This window comes from Chrysemys picta, chromosome 21 (assembly GCF_011386835.1).
Source record: "Chrysemys picta bellii isolate R12L10 chromosome 21, ASM1138683v2, whole genome shotgun sequence".
Lineage (NCBI taxonomy): Eukaryota > Metazoa > Chordata > Testudines > Emydidae > Chrysemys > Chrysemys picta.
The window spans coordinates 11,953,019-11,974,189 of NC_088811.1; the positions used below are offsets into that span (position 1 = coordinate 11,953,019).

General features: G+C 44.4%; 1 protein-coding gene across 10 annotated transcripts in view; it reads right to left on the minus strand.

The window, feature by feature from the left end:
• MTOR (mechanistic target of rapamycin kinase) overlaps positions 1 to 21,171 on the minus strand; it is a 104,349-nt gene that overhangs the window by 24,558 nt on the left and 58,620 nt on the right. For all 10 annotated transcript variants that reach the window (XM_008167234.4, XM_008167233.4, XM_065574956.1 and 7 more), the window contains 7 exons: positions 15,252 to 15,327; positions 10,651 to 10,790; positions 7,171 to 7,271; positions 5,014 to 5,129; positions 4,141 to 4,218; positions 3,438 to 3,545; positions 488 to 613 (listed from right to left, as the gene is read on the minus strand). In XM_008167234.4, coding sequence (XP_008165456.1) covers positions 488 to 613; positions 3,438 to 3,545; positions 4,141 to 4,218; positions 5,014 to 5,129; positions 7,171 to 7,271; positions 10,651 to 10,790; positions 15,252 to 15,327 — 745 coding nt within the window. The remainder of the gene's footprint in view (positions 1 to 487; positions 614 to 3,437; positions 3,546 to 4,140; positions 4,219 to 5,013; positions 5,130 to 7,170; positions 7,272 to 10,650; positions 10,791 to 15,251; positions 15,328 to 21,171) is intronic.

Consider the following 21,171-nt stretch of genomic DNA (forward strand, 5'->3'; position numbering starts at 1 on the left):
GTAAGCAACTGTATCGATATACGGGAGAGGGATGTGGTTTGGTAAAACGTAAGAGTGAACTGCTACCGCTGTTATCTGTACTGAGGATTATGGAGAGATACATACTCCAGCAGCCTGATTACTATTTCCTGTATTTACAAGGACAACCGCCCCCACCCCAAAACAGACCATATGTTTTCTCCTGGCCCTACATGTTATGTTTTCACCTCAGTAGCCAATAAAGAGTGGGAATTCTTTGTGGTTTATGTATCTTTTTGGTAATAAATATTATTGAGGTTACTGCCCAAACTAGGAGCGTAACAATGATACTAACATAACTATCTAGATATGATGGAAAGTGCAAAGTAGGAGCCAAGCATTAATAATACTAACACTATTACATTAAAGTTTTCAGACCCAGCATGGGAACAGAACTCGGCTGTAAGTCTCTCTTAGGATGACTATTTGCCCCCTGATGACAGTGGTTTCCCACAATCCTCTGACTCACCAGTCTCCCACTCTTGCCACATAGGCTGGCGTACTTGAGCCAAGTTCTCATGTCCTCGTGGGGGTTGACAACGAGAGACCGGACCATAAGTATTCTCTGCCAGTCCTCTACAATGCGTTGGCAGCCCTGGGAAAAGAAGTGCAGACAGAACCTATTCATGTTTCTTTTCCACTGGGACCATTCCTCCGTTCCCTCCATAACCAAAGAGCCTCTCCCCAAGATTAAAGTGACTGCTGTCCCCATACTTCACAGCAGACAGAGACATGGCACTAACTGGCTGCCTTCTTAACATTGCTATGTGTGAATGAGGGTAAGTCCCTGAGCCTCATACTCAACAGTCAGAACCTCATTAGATGCCAGCTGGTTGCTCCAAGTCTAATGAGATTCTCTAATGGAAAAAAGGAGAGCGACCTTTTACAGCCGACGCAAATCCAAAAGCAGAGCGGTTACTTCTGCCCTGTCAAAACAACAAGGCAAGGGTTTCACAACGTTTCCGAACCCAGCTTCGAACTTTATTTTTGGTTGCAACAGTGAGTAGTTCCAATATCAGAAGGTACAAAAACAAAAAAGTTCTGAAAGCGGCCAAGAGATATTTTTGTTATTGCCCTTTTCCTTCCCCTCCTTGTTGCTGGTTTTTACAGACGCTGAAGTGATTTAGTTGACACTCTGCCAGAAAGTGAATTGCCAGCTGCTACGCTGCTAGAGCGGGCGTTGTCTGGTTACTGTCTACCTGTGCTGAGTGCCACAATAGCTTCAAGTCCAACAGAGCAGAGGAGACAGGATCTGGCCCTGAAGCTGGAGGGTGCGTCCAGAGAGTCGGGTCTTGTCTACACTACAAAATTAGGTCGAAGTACAGCCACCGTGGTAATTACTGCAGTGGTTCATGTCCACAGTATGCCCCCTCTGTCAGCTCACAGGTGGAACCTTCTTGCCCTGGGGCTGCCAGGCTCCAACTGGGAGCCCCAGGGTGGTGAGAAGGGGACCTCCAGCTGTGAGCCCTGCACGAGGCTGACAGCCACCAGGTGATATAAGTAACGCAGTGTGTCGCACTAACTACATCGACCTATGCACTACGCATCTTCGGCGGTGGAGTTATTACGTCGGCATAGTGGGCAACGTACATTGGTGGGAGCAATGTTGCAGTGTAGACACTTACAGAGTTCAGTAGTCGTAAGCTGCCTTACACCGACCTAACTCTGTAGTGTAGACCAAGCCTCAGATGCAAAATTGCGGGTCATGGTGCACATAGCTGATTGCTACTGGCCACCCACTGGGGCTTGGGCTGACTGGGTTGATCAAGTTCTTCAAGGGTGGGATAAATAAGTCTTTAAGAGGCCTCTGAAATTTAGGTGGATGCAGGACTGACTTAGACGTAATCCATCCCAGAGATCTATGGTAGACTGTGCCCACTGGAGACAAGCACAACTTTGTGACAGCAAGGGATTCTATCTGGAAGCAGCAACACAAATCTGCTTCTTTGCAGGCAAGTCAAATGCTCAATCAGCACGCGATCTTGAAGGGAAAATCTCATACCAAGGGAAAAAAGAAGGTCTTCTCATCTCTGATTAAATAGCTAAGTACCCCACTGACTTTTCAAAACTGGGTGCACGCAAATTAGACAGAAAAGCCTGTTCCATGCAGCCCTCCCTAATGCCCAAATCAACCTTCCACCAAATCATCTAACAGGCATTTTATAATTATTATTAAGACACTATAAAATGTACAAGAACTGTATGTACTGTTTTCAGGACCATAAACAGCTGTACTCATAGGCATTACTCTCCCCAGCACACTCAGCCTCTCCTCTCCAGAGGAATGTTCTCAGCTTTTCCAGACAAGAATGCAGTTTGGAAGCAAAAAGCATTGTCACAGCTCGCTAAATAGTTGAAATGTTCACAGTAGCAACAGGTAAACACCCGTCAGTGTGGGGGCCTGTATAGCAGTGAGAGAATTCTGAAGTCCAATGCAGTTTATACACTTCATTCTAACTATAATTTGTTCCCCTGTGAAGAACAACTCTCTGGACAGTGCTAGAAGGTACTGCATGTGTTACTTCACGTACAGGCCCTCCCTCTCACAGAAAAGCTCCCTCCAGAAAGGATACCCACTCAAAATAGTTAGGTGGTCTTAAGTCCTGAGACGTGTCTTGGGGTTATGCTCTCTAGGCAAAAGATGCATTAGCTTTCCAGTGGAATTGGTGAAAGCTCCATTGCTTGGGGCACTTAAAAAAGTGGACAGGACAAATCAATGGAGAATAGTAGGGGAACGCCGCCCAGGTGGGGTGGATAAGGTGACCTAAAATGCCAGGAAATTTCTATTAGAGAGACAAGGTGAGTGAGGTACTATCCCAGCAACGGATATTACCTCATTCACCTTGTCTAGCTAACATCCTGGGACCAACCATTGCATACAGGACATTTCTATGCCTCTTTGCACACGGATGCAGCGTCCTGTTTCTCAGTATTACTCATCCCAATCATTCCATCATGAATAGTCATTTATATTGAACATGCAGACATGCAAATGAAAGAAGAGGAGCCGAGACCTGTACTACCCCAGCACCCGCAAGCTAGACAGAACATCTGGACAAGTGGCCCTGCAGGTTTCACTAAACCCTCTACTCCACTCAGATCTCTTTAGAACCTGCTTTGGAGCAGGCACATTTGAAAGATCCTGTGTCAGGCTTTAAAATGAGCATGTACGCCATTGCAGTGGCCAGAGGCATTAAATACATGTTGAGAACTTGCTTAGGACACGTCTGTAAAGAAGAGAGAAAGCAGGTTGTTGTGCATGCTCCAATGGGGGAGGAGGGAGGGAGGGCGACAGGGTCTGATTGTCAGAACTGCTGAGCACTCACAACTCTAACAGACATCAATGGGAGCTGTGGGTGCGCACTGCGTGAGTGTCCATGCCGCCGGCAGAAGTATACAGAGGTTTATAGCAGATTTACCTGCAGTCGCTCCCACCATATCTGGCGGATGATCTCGCGTCGTTCTGGTACAAGTTTATACTGGATCACCTCTTCTAGCTCTGATAGCATCTGGCAGGATACCATAGCCTGAATGAAACAATCACATTCCAACCCAATCAATGCACAGTGAGTCCATGACTAAAGATCAGCACTTGGGTTTATCTACTGACCAAGAGGGAACAGGTAGTTGCCTTTCAGGTATCTTGATAATCCACTGTCTTCTAGGTTTCCTCAAACTGCTGCAACAAAACCCCCAATTCTGATTTGTGGAGGGAACTGCAGGGAATTTCATCTCCATCTTCACTTGAGCCTGAGCCTCCCACACAATGCTTCTAAACTTTGACCTTAAGGAGGACTTTCCACTGGGGTGTGAAGAAGTGAAAGGTGAGCTTTTCCACACAGAGACAGAACTAACCACAAAACTTGACCGGGGCAGAGGTAAGGGTTGGTAGTGGGGTGCCGAGTCCCCGGTGTTCAGTCAGACACATTTTGCTCACTCTGCTTCTCAGTGGATTCAGACCCTTTTCTAAAAAGCCACAATCCCCACATACAAGAGCCATTTAGTTTGTGGGTCCGTGTGGCCTGCACAGGCCTTTATATTTGATATACAAATATAGTCAGGAAGCCCTAAGCTTATATAAATAACCTAAACTAACATGAAGGCTGCAGGTCAGATACTCACCCCATAGGCCCGACTGTAACTCTCTCCTGCCATGGCGGTCAGCTCAGCATCTAGCAGGTCTCTGGCCTTGTCAATGCACTGAAACGGAAGTTGAGACTTCAGTGTTGTGCCTCGTCCAAAGACAGTGACAGTTCACACCAATACTCAACTGTCCACTCTCAATTCTCCCACAAGGAAGATTGGAGCCGCCCCAAACTCTGCCAGGCACCAGAAAAGGAGAGTCACCTATAAGGAGGATTAGCTCTAAAATGGAAACTAACAGAAAACTGGAGAATCCAATGGCGAGTATTGCAGGTTATGCAGTCACACCTCTAACTGCAGTGTAGACGTGCCCTCAGGATTACAAAGACTCCTCACAGCTGCAAGGAAGATCGGGTACAGGAGATGCACAAGAAGGTAAAGAAGGGCCATGCACCTAAACCCAGAAAGTATGCATCAGTTGCAACATCTGGCATTCGTTAACATTACTCTGAAAAGGCTCGGCAAACCCAAGAATGCACAGACCGACAAGGAGATACTGTTGTTCACATCTCTAGCCATCAGTGCCCTTCACTGAATGCTGTCTTTTGCAGAATAATTTCCCAGACAGGATGTGTCCCATGACTTCCCTCCACCCGCCAAGAGGACACAATAGAACAGAAACCTGAGTACGACTAAGACAACTCTTGGGCTAATGTGTCTCTACACAGCGAGTGCAGTATTCATGGAAACACACAACAAACTGAGATGTCAGGGATCAGAGTTTCAACTTGAGAGATGTTATTAGCAGTTTCATGAGTTACGGCGAACCGCTTTCAAACCGGCTCCATTGCTGCATGGAAGGACACACAATCCTTTATTTACAGAAGCAAAGTCATGAAGGAAGATACTTACTTGTTGAGCCAATGAGAAGAGGTCTTGATGCAGTGCCAGCACAGCCCTGTAGAAGGCACCGTCATGGGTGTCCCTTGGGATCATGCAAGTATATTCCTCCATGCTATCCCATTGACCTGCAGAGACATGGACACGCCGGCTGATGCCATAGCCCTCTCTGACACAGTGCTAGAACTAGACTCCAGTGTTAAGCACGGACTACACTGGTTAGAATCACAGTGCTATTAGATCCCGGCCAAGTGACTAATTTGGAGTCCAAAGGCACCATGTGAGGTTTCATATACTGTTCTTTAAAGTAGCTGCCTTGGGATGGCTGAGGGAACTACAGAAAAACCTCACTTATCTGAAATCCCGCATTATCCAAAACTCACTTCTATTCCCCCTGCCCCCATGTAGCATTTGCATTGAAAAGCTTGAACCAACTTGATGTTCCCCTTTTATATAGATAAAGAGGATTCTACTCCAACGAGTGGCACAGAGCAGGCCAGGTGGGCACTCTTATTTACCCTAGCCCATACCACCAGAAAAAAAAATAGTTCAGGAAATTAAAAAGGCAACAAATCTAAAAGATAAAAAGGATTTTTTTACTGCAGCGTGCAATTACCCTGAGGAACCTGCTACTCCAGGATACTGTTGATCAGCCTAGCAAATGTTTTAATGTATATGAATAAGAGTACCATCTACATTACACTAACAAGGAAAAATTACAAGAGCTATCAGCTCTGCTTCAAGGAATCAACGGATCAGAAGCTATTTCTCCCACTGTGTAGCATTACATAAATAGAGATATCACAGGGGTTCCAAGACTTCCTCTGAAGCATCTGGCCCTGGTTACAACTGGAGACAGGACACTGGATTAGGTGGGCCACCAGGCTCTTCCAGGAAGGCAGTATTTATGTTGAGAGCTAGAGGTGACTGCTTTAGGGGCTCTGCATTAATGAAATAGAGGACCCACTTGTGGCACAATGCTCCATGTGTTTTTCTATACAGGCATCCAGTAGTGCAGTTGCTTCAAATGGATAAATTTTCACTTCTCTCCCAATGAAAATGCAGACATCAAAGCAAGCACTACAGTAATCTGTCTTCAGAAGGGACAAGCGACTTCCTTAACAGGTTCAGCAAACTGTAACGTGGGTGGTTTTACAAGGCAAGGTTTAATTCTGGTAGGCAAAGTTCTTGTATTCTTTGTGATATAACAGCTGCAACATTAACATTGGGCTCTTGCGGAGGAAACTTTCGGGAATGTTTGGCTGCATTTTGGGGTTTCACAAAAGAGGAAGTTTACTCTCATTGGATGGAGCTAGGCAGACAGCAGGCATGTGCTATGCACGCTATCCCCACCTCTTTCCACTGATGCATCTCAAACAGGACCTATTTACGGAACTGTTCCACTCAGGGGCTTCTCGTGTGATAACATCCTGTCAAAATAGTTACGGAATGGATGGCTTTGCAGTTCTTCTGTTGTTCACAAACTAGTGAAATCACATCATGCTCATTTCATGTACAAACTACCTTAGATTTGAAACTTATGAACCTAAGAACATAAGAATGGCCATACTGGGTCAGACCCAGTATCCTGTCTTCCGACAGGGGCCCCAGAGGGAATGAACAGAACAGGGAATCATCAAGAGATCCATCCCCTGTTGCTCATTCCCAGTTTCTGGCAAACAGAGGCTAGGGACATGACCCCTGCCCATCCTGGCTAAGCGCCATTGATGGACCTATCCTCCATGAATTTATCTAGTTCTTTTTTGAACCCTGTTACAGTCAGCAGAGGTCAAAGGGAACTATATTAATCCATCTGTTTATTATTATTCTGCCCTCAAAAGGTACCTCTTCATTACTTAAGTGTGCACTGGCAGCTTTTGCATAGAAGGTTTCATTGTGGGCTTGAACATTAAATGACCTTCATTATTTATATGCATCTGATAAAGTGGGTTCTAGACCACGAAAGCTTATGCCCAAATAAATGGGTTAGTCTCTAAGGTGCCTCAAGGACTCCTCGTTGTTTTTATTATTTCATGTAACCCTATAAGCTTGCCCCCGCTCTATAGGTTCTCTCTTATCTTGTGATTCAGACTTCTTAAAAGATGTAAATTACACCCCTGAACTCATTCCTGAATTGCTCTCTTACACCAGCAATCACGCACACCTTACCTAAGCCCCAAGCAGCAGCAGCAGCCATCCTAGCCATCTTGGCTTGAGTTTCATCATTTACCAGCGTCCACTTTTCACAGCACTGCTGATGAAGCTGCCCCCTGGGAGGAATAATTCAGTTTCAGGTTAGTGAAAACCTCCTCAATGGGTTTTGCTTTGTGTGACAGCCACCTTCCAAGGTGCCCCTTGTACTGAAGTTTCAAAGAAGTTCTAAATGCCCCTTGTTTTAAGCAGGCGGGTCGTGTTTTCTGGATTTAATGTAATACCCTGTTCTAGGATGGCGCTGACAGCTCAGTTTTTAAATGTTTTAATAGCTTCTAGGGAATAAGAACAATCTTACACCTAGAGTTTTTACTGGCCTACCCCCATCAATCCTCTTTTACATAGAGGAGAAGAAGGGGGTTTACCGCTTCCCTTTTGGCAAGTCCACAGACATAATGTGGTTTGGTCAATGAGGAGTTATTTAACCTCAGAACAGCTCAAGAACATCTAATCTAAACCAGTGAAAAATTATTTAAAAAACGGAGCTGTCAGTTTCAGCCTAGAACAGGGTATTACATATTAAATCCAGAATTCATAACCCACATGCTTAAAGCAAGGAACATTTAGTACTTCTTTGGAAACCTCAGTAAAAAGGACACCAGTGATGAATGGGTTCTGCACAGTTCCTGGCTCCCGGCTTTGTTAAACACACTTTGGATAAACACATTATGCGGTCTGCATGCTTCAAGAAGTGCAGTTATACAATCACAGTTACAGTCAATAAGGATGAGGACTTGTCTCAATGGGTTCTTAAAGGGGACTCTCTAATCTTCACCTCTAGTAGAGGGGAACCTCCAAGATGCTTTCATCAACCTGGAATGTGTTGTTGATCACACCAATTATCCTGGGTGTTGCAAGTTCAGTATTTCTCAGCCTGGAAAGTCTGTAGCAACAAAGCAGCTGTTAACTATGAGGGAGACCAACTTGCCTTCTCATTGCTAGTCTCTAATCCCAGTGAGGAAGATGAATTAGTCAACACGAGAATGGATGAGTTGCCACAGGCAAGAGAGTCATACTGACAGCTTAATGGTCCAGGAAAAAAACAGCAGCAGCAGTGAATCAGTATCCAATCTGAGCTAATACAGAAGCATGGCTCTTGCAGACATAATTATACCAGGAGATAAGTGGCTAGGCCTGCCTTGGCTGCACTTTCAAATGTTCACTGCACAGCATGCTGAGAACGACAGCATGGTGCAGCATCAATTCCAGAGGAACTGTCAAGCAGAAACAAGCAGCACAAATAGTTCAGCACTACACCAGAAGACAGACAGCAGCCCAAGTTGAATACGGCACTCAATCCTCCACCTTGGGATTGTGACATTATGGTCAGTGGGAAGGAGGTGGCTGCACAACAGTGGCACTGTTGGGTTATATGAAATATTGACTTCGTTTGATAGTGACATAAGTGACGTAAGCTCCCTCTTTGATGCAGAAATAGGCCCTGTTGCTTCCTTCCCAGCAGACCTTGTGAAGTTAAAAGAAACTTAGCTGCAAGCTGCACTGTTTAGGAAAAATCTCACTAAACCGAACTAGAAGTGTCCAGCCAGGAAAGAAGAAGATGGGCAACAGGAGCTGTTCTAAATTGTGAACAGGAATACACTATGATTTTATATACAGTTCTTTAGTAAGGAAATAAAACAAAGCAGTGAGCTGTTAAACTCACACACCAAATGCAATTACATGACGAGTCTCAAACTTCTCTAGACTTTTATCTGACACTAAAAAACTACCACCTGTGGAGGTGTTGCAATATCTCTCTGCAACTTGCTTCAGTGTAGCCAATTACACAGAAGAGAATCATTTTTGATTCTGGAGGACAAGATCATGGAATGACCAGGTTCTTGCTATTACATCCTCTCCAGGAACACAGTTTCCTCCCATCTCTCTCCAGCACTAAAGTCTTCAAATATTGGGTCTGACTTCCTTCCCGCACCCCCTTGCCAAAACAGCAACAGTAAGGGGAGCATTACTTAAGCAGCCATGTGAAATGTAACCATAAGACAGAATGGCTGGGATTCCAGTAACACTGCCTGCATATCAAATGGGCCGCGGGGCATTTCCTGTGCTGTCAGGACACCCAGTACACATATCGAACATTATCTGGACAGAGGGTTGGTCTCTTGTACATCAGGAAAGGTTGAATGCAAGTCAGAACACTGGGATTACCTCCCTTCCTGCAGAATAGGCCAACAGATACAGGGGTTTATAGCTCCTATAGAATAACAAAATCTTTCAGAATAAATCTCTCCCAAGTATAGGGAAGCAGATGATTGATCAGAAAGGATGATTTCTACAGGCGGGAGAAATCCCATCAACCCCTGGTGGGAACTGCCTACCCCTTGCAAGGACAAATAAGAGACTGTCCACCAGGAGGCTCCATTCTTCCTGCTGTAAAAACTCAGGAAGCAGGAGGAGGTAGATAAATGCTGTTTGGATTTTGGACTTCTCAGGCAGCCCAGCAGTTTCCAGGCAGCTCAGTTTATGCAGCAGTACAATGACCTCAATGGAGAGGAATCTTCTTCCTGTGTGCCGTCACATGGGTTCCTGTCAGGACCCATCAGCACACAGGCCAAGTGACATGAGAAGCTCAGCAGAGAGGCAGGACATGCACAGATTTGCTGTGCCTGGAGGCAGAACTGCACACTACAGTGCACAGGACCTGTCTTCTCTGATTAGCCTCTTGATTCAAGGTGAGCATGGGGAACACCATAATCTGCAAGTTCTAAATCATTAATGGGTCTCTCTCTGGTGGAAACAAACTCCGATGTAGTGATCTATGCCAACGACATGGACGTAATGTGGTTTCCATCAGTGACTGCCAAAAAAGACAAAAACTAATAAAATGTTAAAAACAGTCAAGATAAGAAACTCAGACATCTGCAGCAGACTTGGTGAAAGGGGTTTAATATGAATGATTTATCTGGCATAATCTCATTCAGATTGCTACCGGGAAATAGGCAACATTGTTGACACTTGCACAAAAAAGTCCACGCATTCCAGACAGGCATGTGAATAATGCTGAATAGGCCAAGTGAAGCTAAATGAGTCATCATGGAAGGCTCTCACTTTTGGGTGGTAGTTTTGAACCATACTGCCTAGTTACGTGTTCCCAGAACTCCTCTCTATTAATATTATCTCTCGCTACTAAAGGCGGAACAGAACTGATCAGCTGCATGTCCCCTTTCAGGTGGAACTTGGCTAATCAGATGGCTCCACCCTAAAAGGCTCAGACAGGGATGTCCAACACCTGCAACAAGGTGCTGCCTTGATGTGTAGGGTGAGCAGCAACTTGATATCTTCTAAATGTTAGGAAAGTACAAATAAATGGTAATTCAAGGAATTCACCTGACGGGTAGCATGAATGGCATAATTCACCAGGCAAATAGTAAGTTTGAGCTCAAACTTTTCTGGATTCTCAATTCTGAATTCTCCTCTTACCATTCTCCAAGCGCTTCCAGGCAACGCATACGTCCCAGCATCAGCTCAGGATCATCCTTGTTTGTGTCCATCTTCTTGTCATAGGCCACAAGGGCATCCTCCCACTCATGGAGCTTCTCATACCAGGTAGCTTGGATTTCCTGTAGGGCGGCGAAAGATCAGAAGCAGCATCAGTGCTCGCTCTCTCACCCGCCCCACTCCCATGACAGCTACTGTAGCTCTTCCTGGAACATGCTAGCCACTTGAAATTGAAGGAATCTACACGCTGTCTCCCAAAGAGTACTAGCTTTTGTTGATAGTAATACAGAGGCTGTTCAGAAGGTTAGATATTAACCAGTCTTCAGTTTTTAGGTCAACTAATGGGACCCTAGATATATGTTTATTTTTTCTCCCTTTACCTGTGCTGTTAGTTTAATAGTATTCAAGGACTTAGATCAGTGATACTCATTCTGCGGCTTGTGAGCCGCAAGTGGGTCTTTAATTTGTCTCCAGGATGCTTTTACTATGTTATTAATCAACTAAGTTATCAACTTGCATTAAGTTATTAACTTATTTACTGTGAGAATTATATATATATATATATATATATATATATATATATATATATATATATATATATATATATTTCCCTGTCATATTGTTTAAATATAAATAGTACTATAGTAAATGAAACAATTAATTCATACAACTGTGGCTCTTTTGGGTAATGTTGATCGTTAATTTGGCTCCTGAGCCACTGAGGTCTGAGTATCACTGACTTAGATGCATGATTATACAGGAGAGTTTCCATGTCCCAGGCAGTTGGACTGAACCTATTTTGCATACATAAATTATTGAAATTACATGCCATTATGTTTATTGTGGTTGGTAAATTGAGATCCAATTTCTTACTTGCTAGGGAAAGGCAAGAAGTGCAGGTACTGAATATATACTCAGCAGCAGCAGTGCCAGATAACTGAGAATTTTGCATACACAGGAGCCCACTATAATGTCTGCACATCCACCATCTCACCGTGGCTAGTCCAGATTTGCTAACAGTACCAGGAGGAACTGGATACAGGATAATTATCAGCAAACCTAGCCACGGGGCTCTAAATAGGCATGTCTATGGGTGGTTAAAGTGCTTACAGAGAATTTCTAACAAGACCACCAAAGACATTCAATCTCTGGTTTGCAGGTTCCAACTTAAAATGTTTCCTCTGCCCTTAAAGATTCAAGCTTGCTAATTCTCATGGAAGTTGAATTAGTTGTTTGTCCAGCTCTGCTCGTTACACCCAGACTTTTGTCCATGTTGAATATCAGCACAAACTCTGCTATGACAGATGGAAGCTCACTTTGTGCTAGTGAGAAAGCTGTAATCCTGTATACCTGACAAACCTGCAAGACAGGAGCTAAATGCATTAGGTACGTTACAGGGATGAATACCAGATTTTCTTCCCACTGATCTACTGAACTACTAATATGAATAGTTTGGGGAGTGGGCAAAGGGGAGCTATACCTCAAAGATACCCATCTGTCATTATTCCACGTGGATGAATTTAAGCCAGAAGAGCAGCACTGTACACAAGAATGAAGCAGCTAACCACAAAATCTACAACTGTGCAGAATGTAGTTGGGTTGGTGCTGGGCCATTTCGCAGCAGGGGAAGATTCTTGAGTGATGGTCTGGTCCTAACCCCTACCTTAAGGGGAAAGATTGTGGTATGCAACACAGGCTGTAGAAATAAACCAACTGGTGATCATTATCTACTGCACAAACCTTTCTTCAGCCTCTTGTTTCTTTATGGATTTTAATTTTCAGGAAATAAAAGTCTGCTTTGAATTCCTTGAGATTTTTTCCACACCGGATTCCCTGCCAATGTTCTTTTCTGCTCAGCCCTTGGCAGCTCTTGTTCTGGCATACGCCAAAATAGGATTTTATTTATTTTATTTTTTTTACATCCATGTGGGCTGTTGGTAGGATAAACTAGACACTGCACTTCAGTGTCCTCCACGTGAGACACTAAGGACTGCGCCTTGCCCTAGTTCGCTGTGGGTCTCCAGCTCGCACCGACTGCTTCAAAACCCGTTAAAGAGCAAAAGGGAACCTTTTCTCTAGATTTATATGTTTAAAGAGAGCTCATCCGCAACGTCCTCTTCACTCCCTCATCTTGAGCACTCCGGCCCACCCAATTCTTTCTAGAGATTTCGATTACAATGACGTAATAGAATGAGGCAACCTGGGACTCTGCTTCCTCCACAAAGCAGATACTTCAGGAAGCAACAGCAGCTGTCGGGACATTCTAAAAATCAGTTCTCTTCCTACACAGGGCCCCATTTCCAATCTCGGGCCAAACTTTACATAGCGCCTCTAAAAGAGTTCGACCTGAATCAATCCCATCACTGCTGTGCTTACGCCTGACCAGTATCCACATTCCCAGTGGTCCCCACTAGAGGGGTCTATTTAAAAGGGGAACGTTGTCCATTGCATTTCTGCTGCCGCCTCCCCTTTTGTCAAGGAAGTTGCCTTTCAGACTCCTTCCTCTGTACTAGATCAGAATGGGTGGAGGGGAGATTCCTGAATGCAAATGAAGAGGAGAGAAAGAGAGAGTGTGTGTGTGTGTGAGTGTGCCAAACTGACTGACTGATTGAGCTGCCATTTTGAAGGGCCATTACCAAGATGTACCAGCTATTGGGTAAGCTCTTGTGATCACTTGGGTGAAGGAAGGGTTAGAGGTACAACCCTTATTAAAATCTATCTAGGTACATATGGGGCCCTGTCACTGCAGTAGCTGAGTGCCTACCAAAAATGTAACAATAGGAAGGGGAGGGATAGTTCAGTGGTTTGAGCATTGGCCTGCTAAACCCAGGGTTGAGAGTTCAATCCTTGAGGGGGCCACTTAAGAATCGGGAGCAAAATCAGTACTTGGTCCTGCTAGTGAAGGCAGGGGGCTGGACTTGATGACCTTTCAAGGTCATCTCCAGCTCTAGGAGATAGATTTATGGAGATATACCTATCTCCATTCCGTCAAAGGAACAGACATCCAAATAAAATGGCTTGTTACTCAGCGTTCCCGAACACCCACAATTCCCACAGATGTCAATGGCAGCTACAGGAGGTGGGTTCTTCTAAAAATCAGGTCACTTATGTAGGGGCCTAAGTGTGGATTTAAGTGCCTAATTGTAGGCACACAAGCTTGACCACTTTGGCTTTAGCCCCCACCCTGTAGGTTAGCAGTCTTCAATTTAGCCATTAGATCAAGCCCACCTACAGAGACTTGGGGAATTAGTTCAGAAGGGGGCTTCCCCTGCTGCCTTTGCCTTGGTAAGTACTTTCATTGGTACCTGGCCAGGCAGCTGAGCCCACAGCACCCGCACCCACAAGCATCACCTGAATCACCTATACTTCCACAGCTCTGACAAAACTTGGATCGCTGTAAATGCAGCTAGGAGAGTGAATCCCTTCTCTGTGGGATGTGCATACTCCCACCGTTCTCCTTTTTATGAGGAGCATTTAAAAAAAGACATGTGAGCCAGAATAGGCCCGTATTTCTGTCCAAGAGCTTCACCGTGAGATTGTACTGCACTAATTCAGTACACTAGACAGCAGTTGACTCTCCTTTCCTCTCCCTCTGTGCTGGACAATCATGTCTGCAGTCAACCACAGACCTGGCAGATAGCCTCTGTTTTCTACTCCATCACTTCTGGCATTTCATTAAAACGTGTCAGGACAAGCAGAGAGAGAGAGACCCTCAGGCTGCTCTTCAGAGGTTTATTATGCTTTAAAGCACAACCCATGAGAGTTGAAGGACTGTTCTCCTGCCCACACACCCTCCTCAGCAACGAAAGAGTGAGCGGCACCGTTCAGAGTGGTCACGACAGGCGAGACTCTATGCTGGTTATAAAACATATGGAAAAGTGAATGTGATGCTTTTATAATAGCACCCTTCATTCAAACAGTGATTTATTTATAGGGAAGCAGCCAAGGAAATTCTCCCTGTAAACATTCCATAGTTCCCAGATACAAGTAGGTTTCCTGCCTAACCTTCTGTGTTATAATTTTCTGGAACTTGCCTTATCCTTTGATAAATATATTACAATCACGCTATTTACCTTGGTCTGGAGCTTTGAGACTTACACATGGCTTCCCTTGCTCTAGGAATTTCACAGATTCATAGCGTTTAATGTCAGAGGGCCCATTAGATCATCTAGTCTGGCTTCCTGTATAATACAGGCCATTCAGTTTCACCCAGTTACCCTTGTATTGAGCCCAATCATTTTCACAAACATACTGCTGCATCCTAACAGTTCCAAAGTGCTTGGCACGTTATAAGCAGGTTTTAACAAAACGGTATCACTTCACCTGCCGCTGAAATATAGCTGCCTTTGGAGTGGAACACAGCAGCTGATTAACAAGGTGTGGCAACACTAAATGAGTATTTAGGACAGGGAGGGAATTGAAATTGCACATTGAAGGAGTCACATTTACAGGGACATGAGCTAAAGGTATTTTACGGTGAAGAGCAGAAATATGACAGAACGGGTGTATGCCCACAGGGGAAGCGCTGCAAACATCGAGACACTTTGGAACAGGACGATCCAAGCATCTAGACAGAGACTCACCAGCTCCCCAAAGTGCTTCATGGCATACTCAAGCACCCCAGCAGCTGCCTCGGGCTGCTGCAGCTTATTGTTAATGCTAGAAAGGAAAAGGAGAGAAAAAGAACATTTAGCATTTAGTCACTGATGTTTGGGGACCAGCATAACATTTTCCCCAACTTTGAGAACAAGTTGTGTCAGCTACAACTATTGATGAAACATCACCCCTGCTTTTTTTTTTTATTCCAAAGCTTCTTGAGTTGCTGAAAATAACATTGGACTGTGCAAGAGACACATTAACACCACATACACAAGCCAGACAATAGCACAACCAATATACACAGTCTCAAGGTCCCTTACACAAGTGGCGATTGCATAACACGGCTGATTCTAAAGAGCAGCCTACATAGAGGGGAGGACGACAGTTGGCAACTGTTGAGGAGCTAACGTTTTCTCCTGTCCTCTTGAAGTACATCCTCTTAAGGCTCAGAAATGCATATAGCTCATAGAATTCAGACTCTCTGCTCAGCGCCTAAACCACCCAATGGGGCTGCACTGATTGAGAATGGCTGCAATAGTTCCATCACTCCCTCATTCTCTGCAAAAGTTCCATTCTCTCGCTTCTCCATGCAACTCGTAGGCTGAGACCCTTTCTCCCACTCCAGCAGCAGGCCTGGAGGAGAGGAGACTAACTGCTCCCCTTCCTCAAGTGAGAATGGAAGCTGAATCAACTCATGACCCCGGTGCTTCCGCACAACCTAGGAGCTTAAGACTGGTCCTGGATTGCAGAGCTCTGAATTGCATTGATTACATGCAAGGTATTGGCAGATCTCAGCAGGCCAGATGGCATCTATGAACCCCAATGAATAAGACTATGACTTGCAGGTTTAAGTCTTCATGGCTGCCTTCACTAGAACCATTTGTGGAACTGTCACACAACGATGAGCCACCGTTTTGGCTTTTAAAGGTCAAGATATTGTAGTGAGCAATATTTAAAAAATTTATTTGGACATTTTTAATGAATTTCTCTGTAATGGATATAAGGCCTGACTAAAATAGGTAAAATCAGCTAAAAACAAATGGACAGGAAATACCTAAAGATTCATATTGCACAACCTGAAAACATGCTGGTGACCTCTGGGATGGCTGGTGTGCACAAGAGCTTACTGTAGGGGGTTTACCAGAGGACATCTCAGTGAAGGCTCTTTTAGCTGTAACCATGCGTTTGTGGTTATAACTAACCTTCTGGATTCAGTGTAGGAAAAGAACCAGATCACAGGAATCCCATATTGTTGCATACCTTCTTGCATTTTCAAATTACAGTTAGAGAATCCCAGAAGCATACACGTCCCCCAGCAATGTTGGTAATACCAGAGTGTAACTGACTATAACCACATGGCAATTGTGACATAAAATGTATTGCAATAAAATTGGAGTTAGCAGAGTATAGCAACCATGGGAGGGAGGGGAGAACAGATTTTCCAGTATCTGTTGCTGCCTATATTCAGAACCAGGAAGTGTATTTAAAATGACTTGTCCTCCCCCATTGTCCAAGGTAACTTCCCACATTTTAAATTCTGGTGCTGTCTTTTTAGCTACCGATTGCCCAGTTTTCCATGGTAGAGGAAGTTGACTGAAGCCAGAAACAAAGGAAAGCCTACAGAGACCTAAAGCCAGTGCAAGGGCTCAAAGCTGCCACCTCCATGTGGGACGCTGGATGAAGACACAGCTGCTCAACTCCAGTGTTCTCACTAACGGCGAAACTCAACCAAACCCCTATTCAATGAACAAGGGGAGACAGAAGCACAAGGAATATAGTTGTGTGCATTTTTTATATAAAAAATAAATAAATTTGCAAATCAATGTGGCCTTGGCTTGGTGTTGCAAGGCTAGGATATCGCTGAGTGTATGCGATTACAAATGCATCTGTGGAGGAAAGCCTGCTCCATCTGTAAAGAATCACTGCTATGAATGCTGGAAAGGACTTCTGGTTTTTTGCTTCATTTAGTTCCCAGGCCACCAGTTTTTCCCTCTGTTGCCACTAGATTTAGGGATTCAAATGAGATTTAGTGTAGTGATCAGCAAGAGACTTAAGCACAACTCATGTTTCTGCTTGCATATTCCATTTCTTCATTTTAATTTCCTCTGATTTACTCGGTCTTAAGCTAGGACTTCCTCTCTGGCTCTTTTCCTCTGATCTTCCTTCACATATGCCTTGTGCCATCAAGCACCAGCTGCAGACATTCAGAGCTCCCGAGTGATTGCTGACTTAAACAAACAAACAAAACCAGGACCACCACCTCTTTGAAGAACTGGATTAGAGATATGTACCAAATAATAATTTGCTCCATGGGAACAGAGAAGAAATAATTTTATCATGTATGCACCCTAACTTACAGGTTTGGTGCCAGCCTATCAAATAGGATCTTTCCATTGCAAATATGCCCACCCTATTTTCAACTCCATGGCTTCGGTAAGCCCTTGTCTGTCTTCTTTTCATTCACAGACTTTCAAGAGTATGATAGAATCCACCCCCCATTCCCCAACCAGCCCTCACTAATGAGGCTGCCACTACAGAGCGCAACAATACTGTAGGAGCAGTATGATCACACCATATAACAGAGCAGCATCGTGTCTATACTCCGATGGCCACTGGGCCTGGTGAAGCATAGGGCAGCCAAGCTACTCATGAGCCTGGCTCTCCAGCTAGCAGGGTGCCCTTTGAAATGTTCCTATGATGTTGATTTTATAAGCTTGAAGACAGAGAGGGCTCCGTCGGCACATGGGCCTTTGGTGCTCACCCTGAGTGTGCCTTTGCTCAAACTCCCATCAGGAGGAATTCATGTTTTATGGGACTCCTGAGAATTTATGAAACCCATTTTATGAAGGGTCTCTGGATCACTACTCTTTTCTTATTCATGCGGGAGATCTTATAAAGTGCAAATTGTTCAAAGCAAAGGCCCAACTGCGGCGACTTTTACAGAACACAACCCAGACCAACATTAATTCCAGCCCATGGTTGGAATGGAAGAAGCATAACGTAAGAAAACCATAGAGGCAAGAGCAAAAGAAAGAAAGCCCTACTAAAAGGTTCTACGCATTTTTCTCTGTTTAGACACATGGGCAGCAGGCAGCATTCAGAAATGCGCCCACCACTCATTACCCATAAAATAGAGCCAGGCACCTCTTCCCACTTAAAAGGCCTTCTGAATCAGCGAGGGGACAGAGAAACTAACAGAGGTAATAGGCCCAGCAGTGCGTGAGCAAAGACACCTGCAGAAGAAAGGAGACATGTTTCCAACTAAATGGATTTTTCTTCCACGAAAATGTCTATTTCTGTCCTTCATGAAATAGTAAATTCCCCAAATGGCTGTGATTGGGATCAGCACTGCAGGGCAGAACAGGCATTTATAGGACTGCCTAGTACAAGACAAAAAAATTCGCTGTCTGTGGAAGATAAAGAAAAATAATCCCATGCAGGGGGAAGAGGGCAAGAAGAAATGGAAAGGGACATCCATTTTTCAATGGGTGAGTGTTACATACAGAGAAGTGGAAATGCCGTAATCTGTCTCTAGACACTAGTTCCCATCGGAATGGTTCTCTTGCAAGCCGTGGAAGCTGCAAAGTCTCAGCATTCAGCGAAATCAGGCTTGGGGAAAAGAACATAATACCTACTTTGAGCATAATTTACATTCAAGCTTCCTCCAGCCCTCTCACTTAAACACTACAGTAAACAAGCTAGTTAATGCAAAACTGCCTTAGACCTTCCTTGTGTGTGGCAAGAACAACACTGGCCCTAAATAAGCCAAGCCAGTGACCACTTGGAGTCTCTTCTCTTTTGGAGCCCTATTATCCACAGTCTGCAATTCAGGGGCTGTCCTTCCTTCTCTGGCTGTGGGATTGGAAGGAAAAGCAACTCCACTGACATCTGCCTTGTGGATGGACTGGGGCCCCAGGCTTGCTAGGAACTCTACAAATCATAAATCGTACCGATGGCACATCATGACATCGAACTAACTAAAGGGGAAGAAAGGAAACAATCCAAGTCAGATTCTGGTCATTCAACTGACAGCTAATCCTGGCAGCTAGAATTCTTCATGCTTAAACCTTTACCAGCAAACACTCACCTCACCAACATGGTCACTGAACTTCCGTAACGGAGGCGATTGGAAATGACTAAAATTGCCAATTCAGAGTAAAGATGGCTCCAAGTAGTACGATGTCATACACATTTATGCAGTGCTTTTAAAGTCAGTGTCCAAGCCTGTTAGAAGCATTAATTCTCACCACGTGCCATCAGGTACCAAGGTGGCATGTCCATTTTACAGATCAGGAAATAGAGGCACAAACACAGCATATTTTTAAATGCATCTTTCTGAATAAAGTTCCCATAAATATACATTTTAGAAGATGAGTTGTACAATTACTAGACCATAATGAAAGTGTCTCTTGTCTCTTTTACCAACAGAAAAACTAATTTCAAAGACCAAAGCCATCACCAGCCTCTCTCAGTGCTCCATGCCTCTCCCACTAATGATTGTTTTTTTCCCTTCAATTACAACACTCCTGGGAATACAGATGTATGAGAATACCGAGAGAGCTTTCAGCTGAAGTGGCATTGTTCACACTAGCTGAGCTAAGGAGGCATGGGGTGACAAAGAAACGTTTCAGTAGCCTTCTTAGTGGTATAATAATTTTATTCTCGGAATTTCTTTTGTGGGGAATGATGGGCTTGTGGCTAAACCACCAGGCTCAGAGGCTGGAGGTCTGGGTTCCAGTTCTGCTTTTTCCTGGCTTCATCTATAACCCTGGATCCTACATAATCTAGCCTCAGTCTTTTTGCCACTGAAATCAAACCAGTGCATTTATTTTGTACATAAATGCTGCCAGAGAAGTCCACGATCAAAACACAGGTCCCTTGCAGTCCGATCGGATGAGCTCCTTTATTGTATTTTATTATTGAAGTCCAGGTGTTCCCAATGGCTCATTAGTAGTTAATATCCACATGTCTTCCCAGGTCTATGTACAATTTAGAGTTTCATTGTCCATGCATATAGCCTACTTACATCACAACCCTTAATCTGGCTGCATCATGTATATCATCTTGTTTCCTACACAATGAGAACTCTGTGCACCCTATGGAGCACACAGAACCCATCTATAAGGATACATGGGACTCTCTACAGCCAGGTCAGACTGTTCATGCCACAGTCTAGCCTTGTCATGCTGACTCAGGAACACTACAAGAGCCATGAAAAAGACAGGGCCTGGAATGCTTTGTGCCGTTGCATACTTGACATAGGAAGAGCCCCTTTCCTAACCCCCACATTTCCAAAACGCCATTAATGGGCACCAGAGAGAAATAGGTGCCAACTTAATTCATGCTGCTCTACAGAGACCCAGCTCTGTGTCTGAGAGGTAACAAATAGCGGTGCTTTATCCCCTGCCCTAGCACAGGAGGAAACCAGAAAACCAGCAGGCTGGCTCCTGGTTTTTTTTTTTTTAAATCCACTACAAAGCCGTCTCTTGTGGGGCTTCTGGATGCCCAAATGGTCCAAGACCCTCCCTTCCTGCTAGAGTGATTTGAAAGGGAAACATTGCAACATAAAGCACTTGAGACAGACATTTTGGTACCATGAATGAAATTGTCACCCACAACTTGTCCCTTACCAATTTAAGTCAGTGCAAGGCAAGGGATGGGAGACAATTCTATACTTTAAAGAATTCAGAGAGGCACAAATATCTGGGAAAGGACTCCTGGGTTCTTTTCTTGACAGTCATTGACTTCCACTGTGGCCCAGGGCAAGTCAGAATGTGTCAGTTAAGCTATCTGTAAAAATTGAGATCATGAGACTTAACCTGCCTCACAGGTGTGTCATGAGGCTTACTGAATTAATGGCTGTGAAATGCTCCGGGTGCTTTGCAAAAAGACACCAACAGAAGT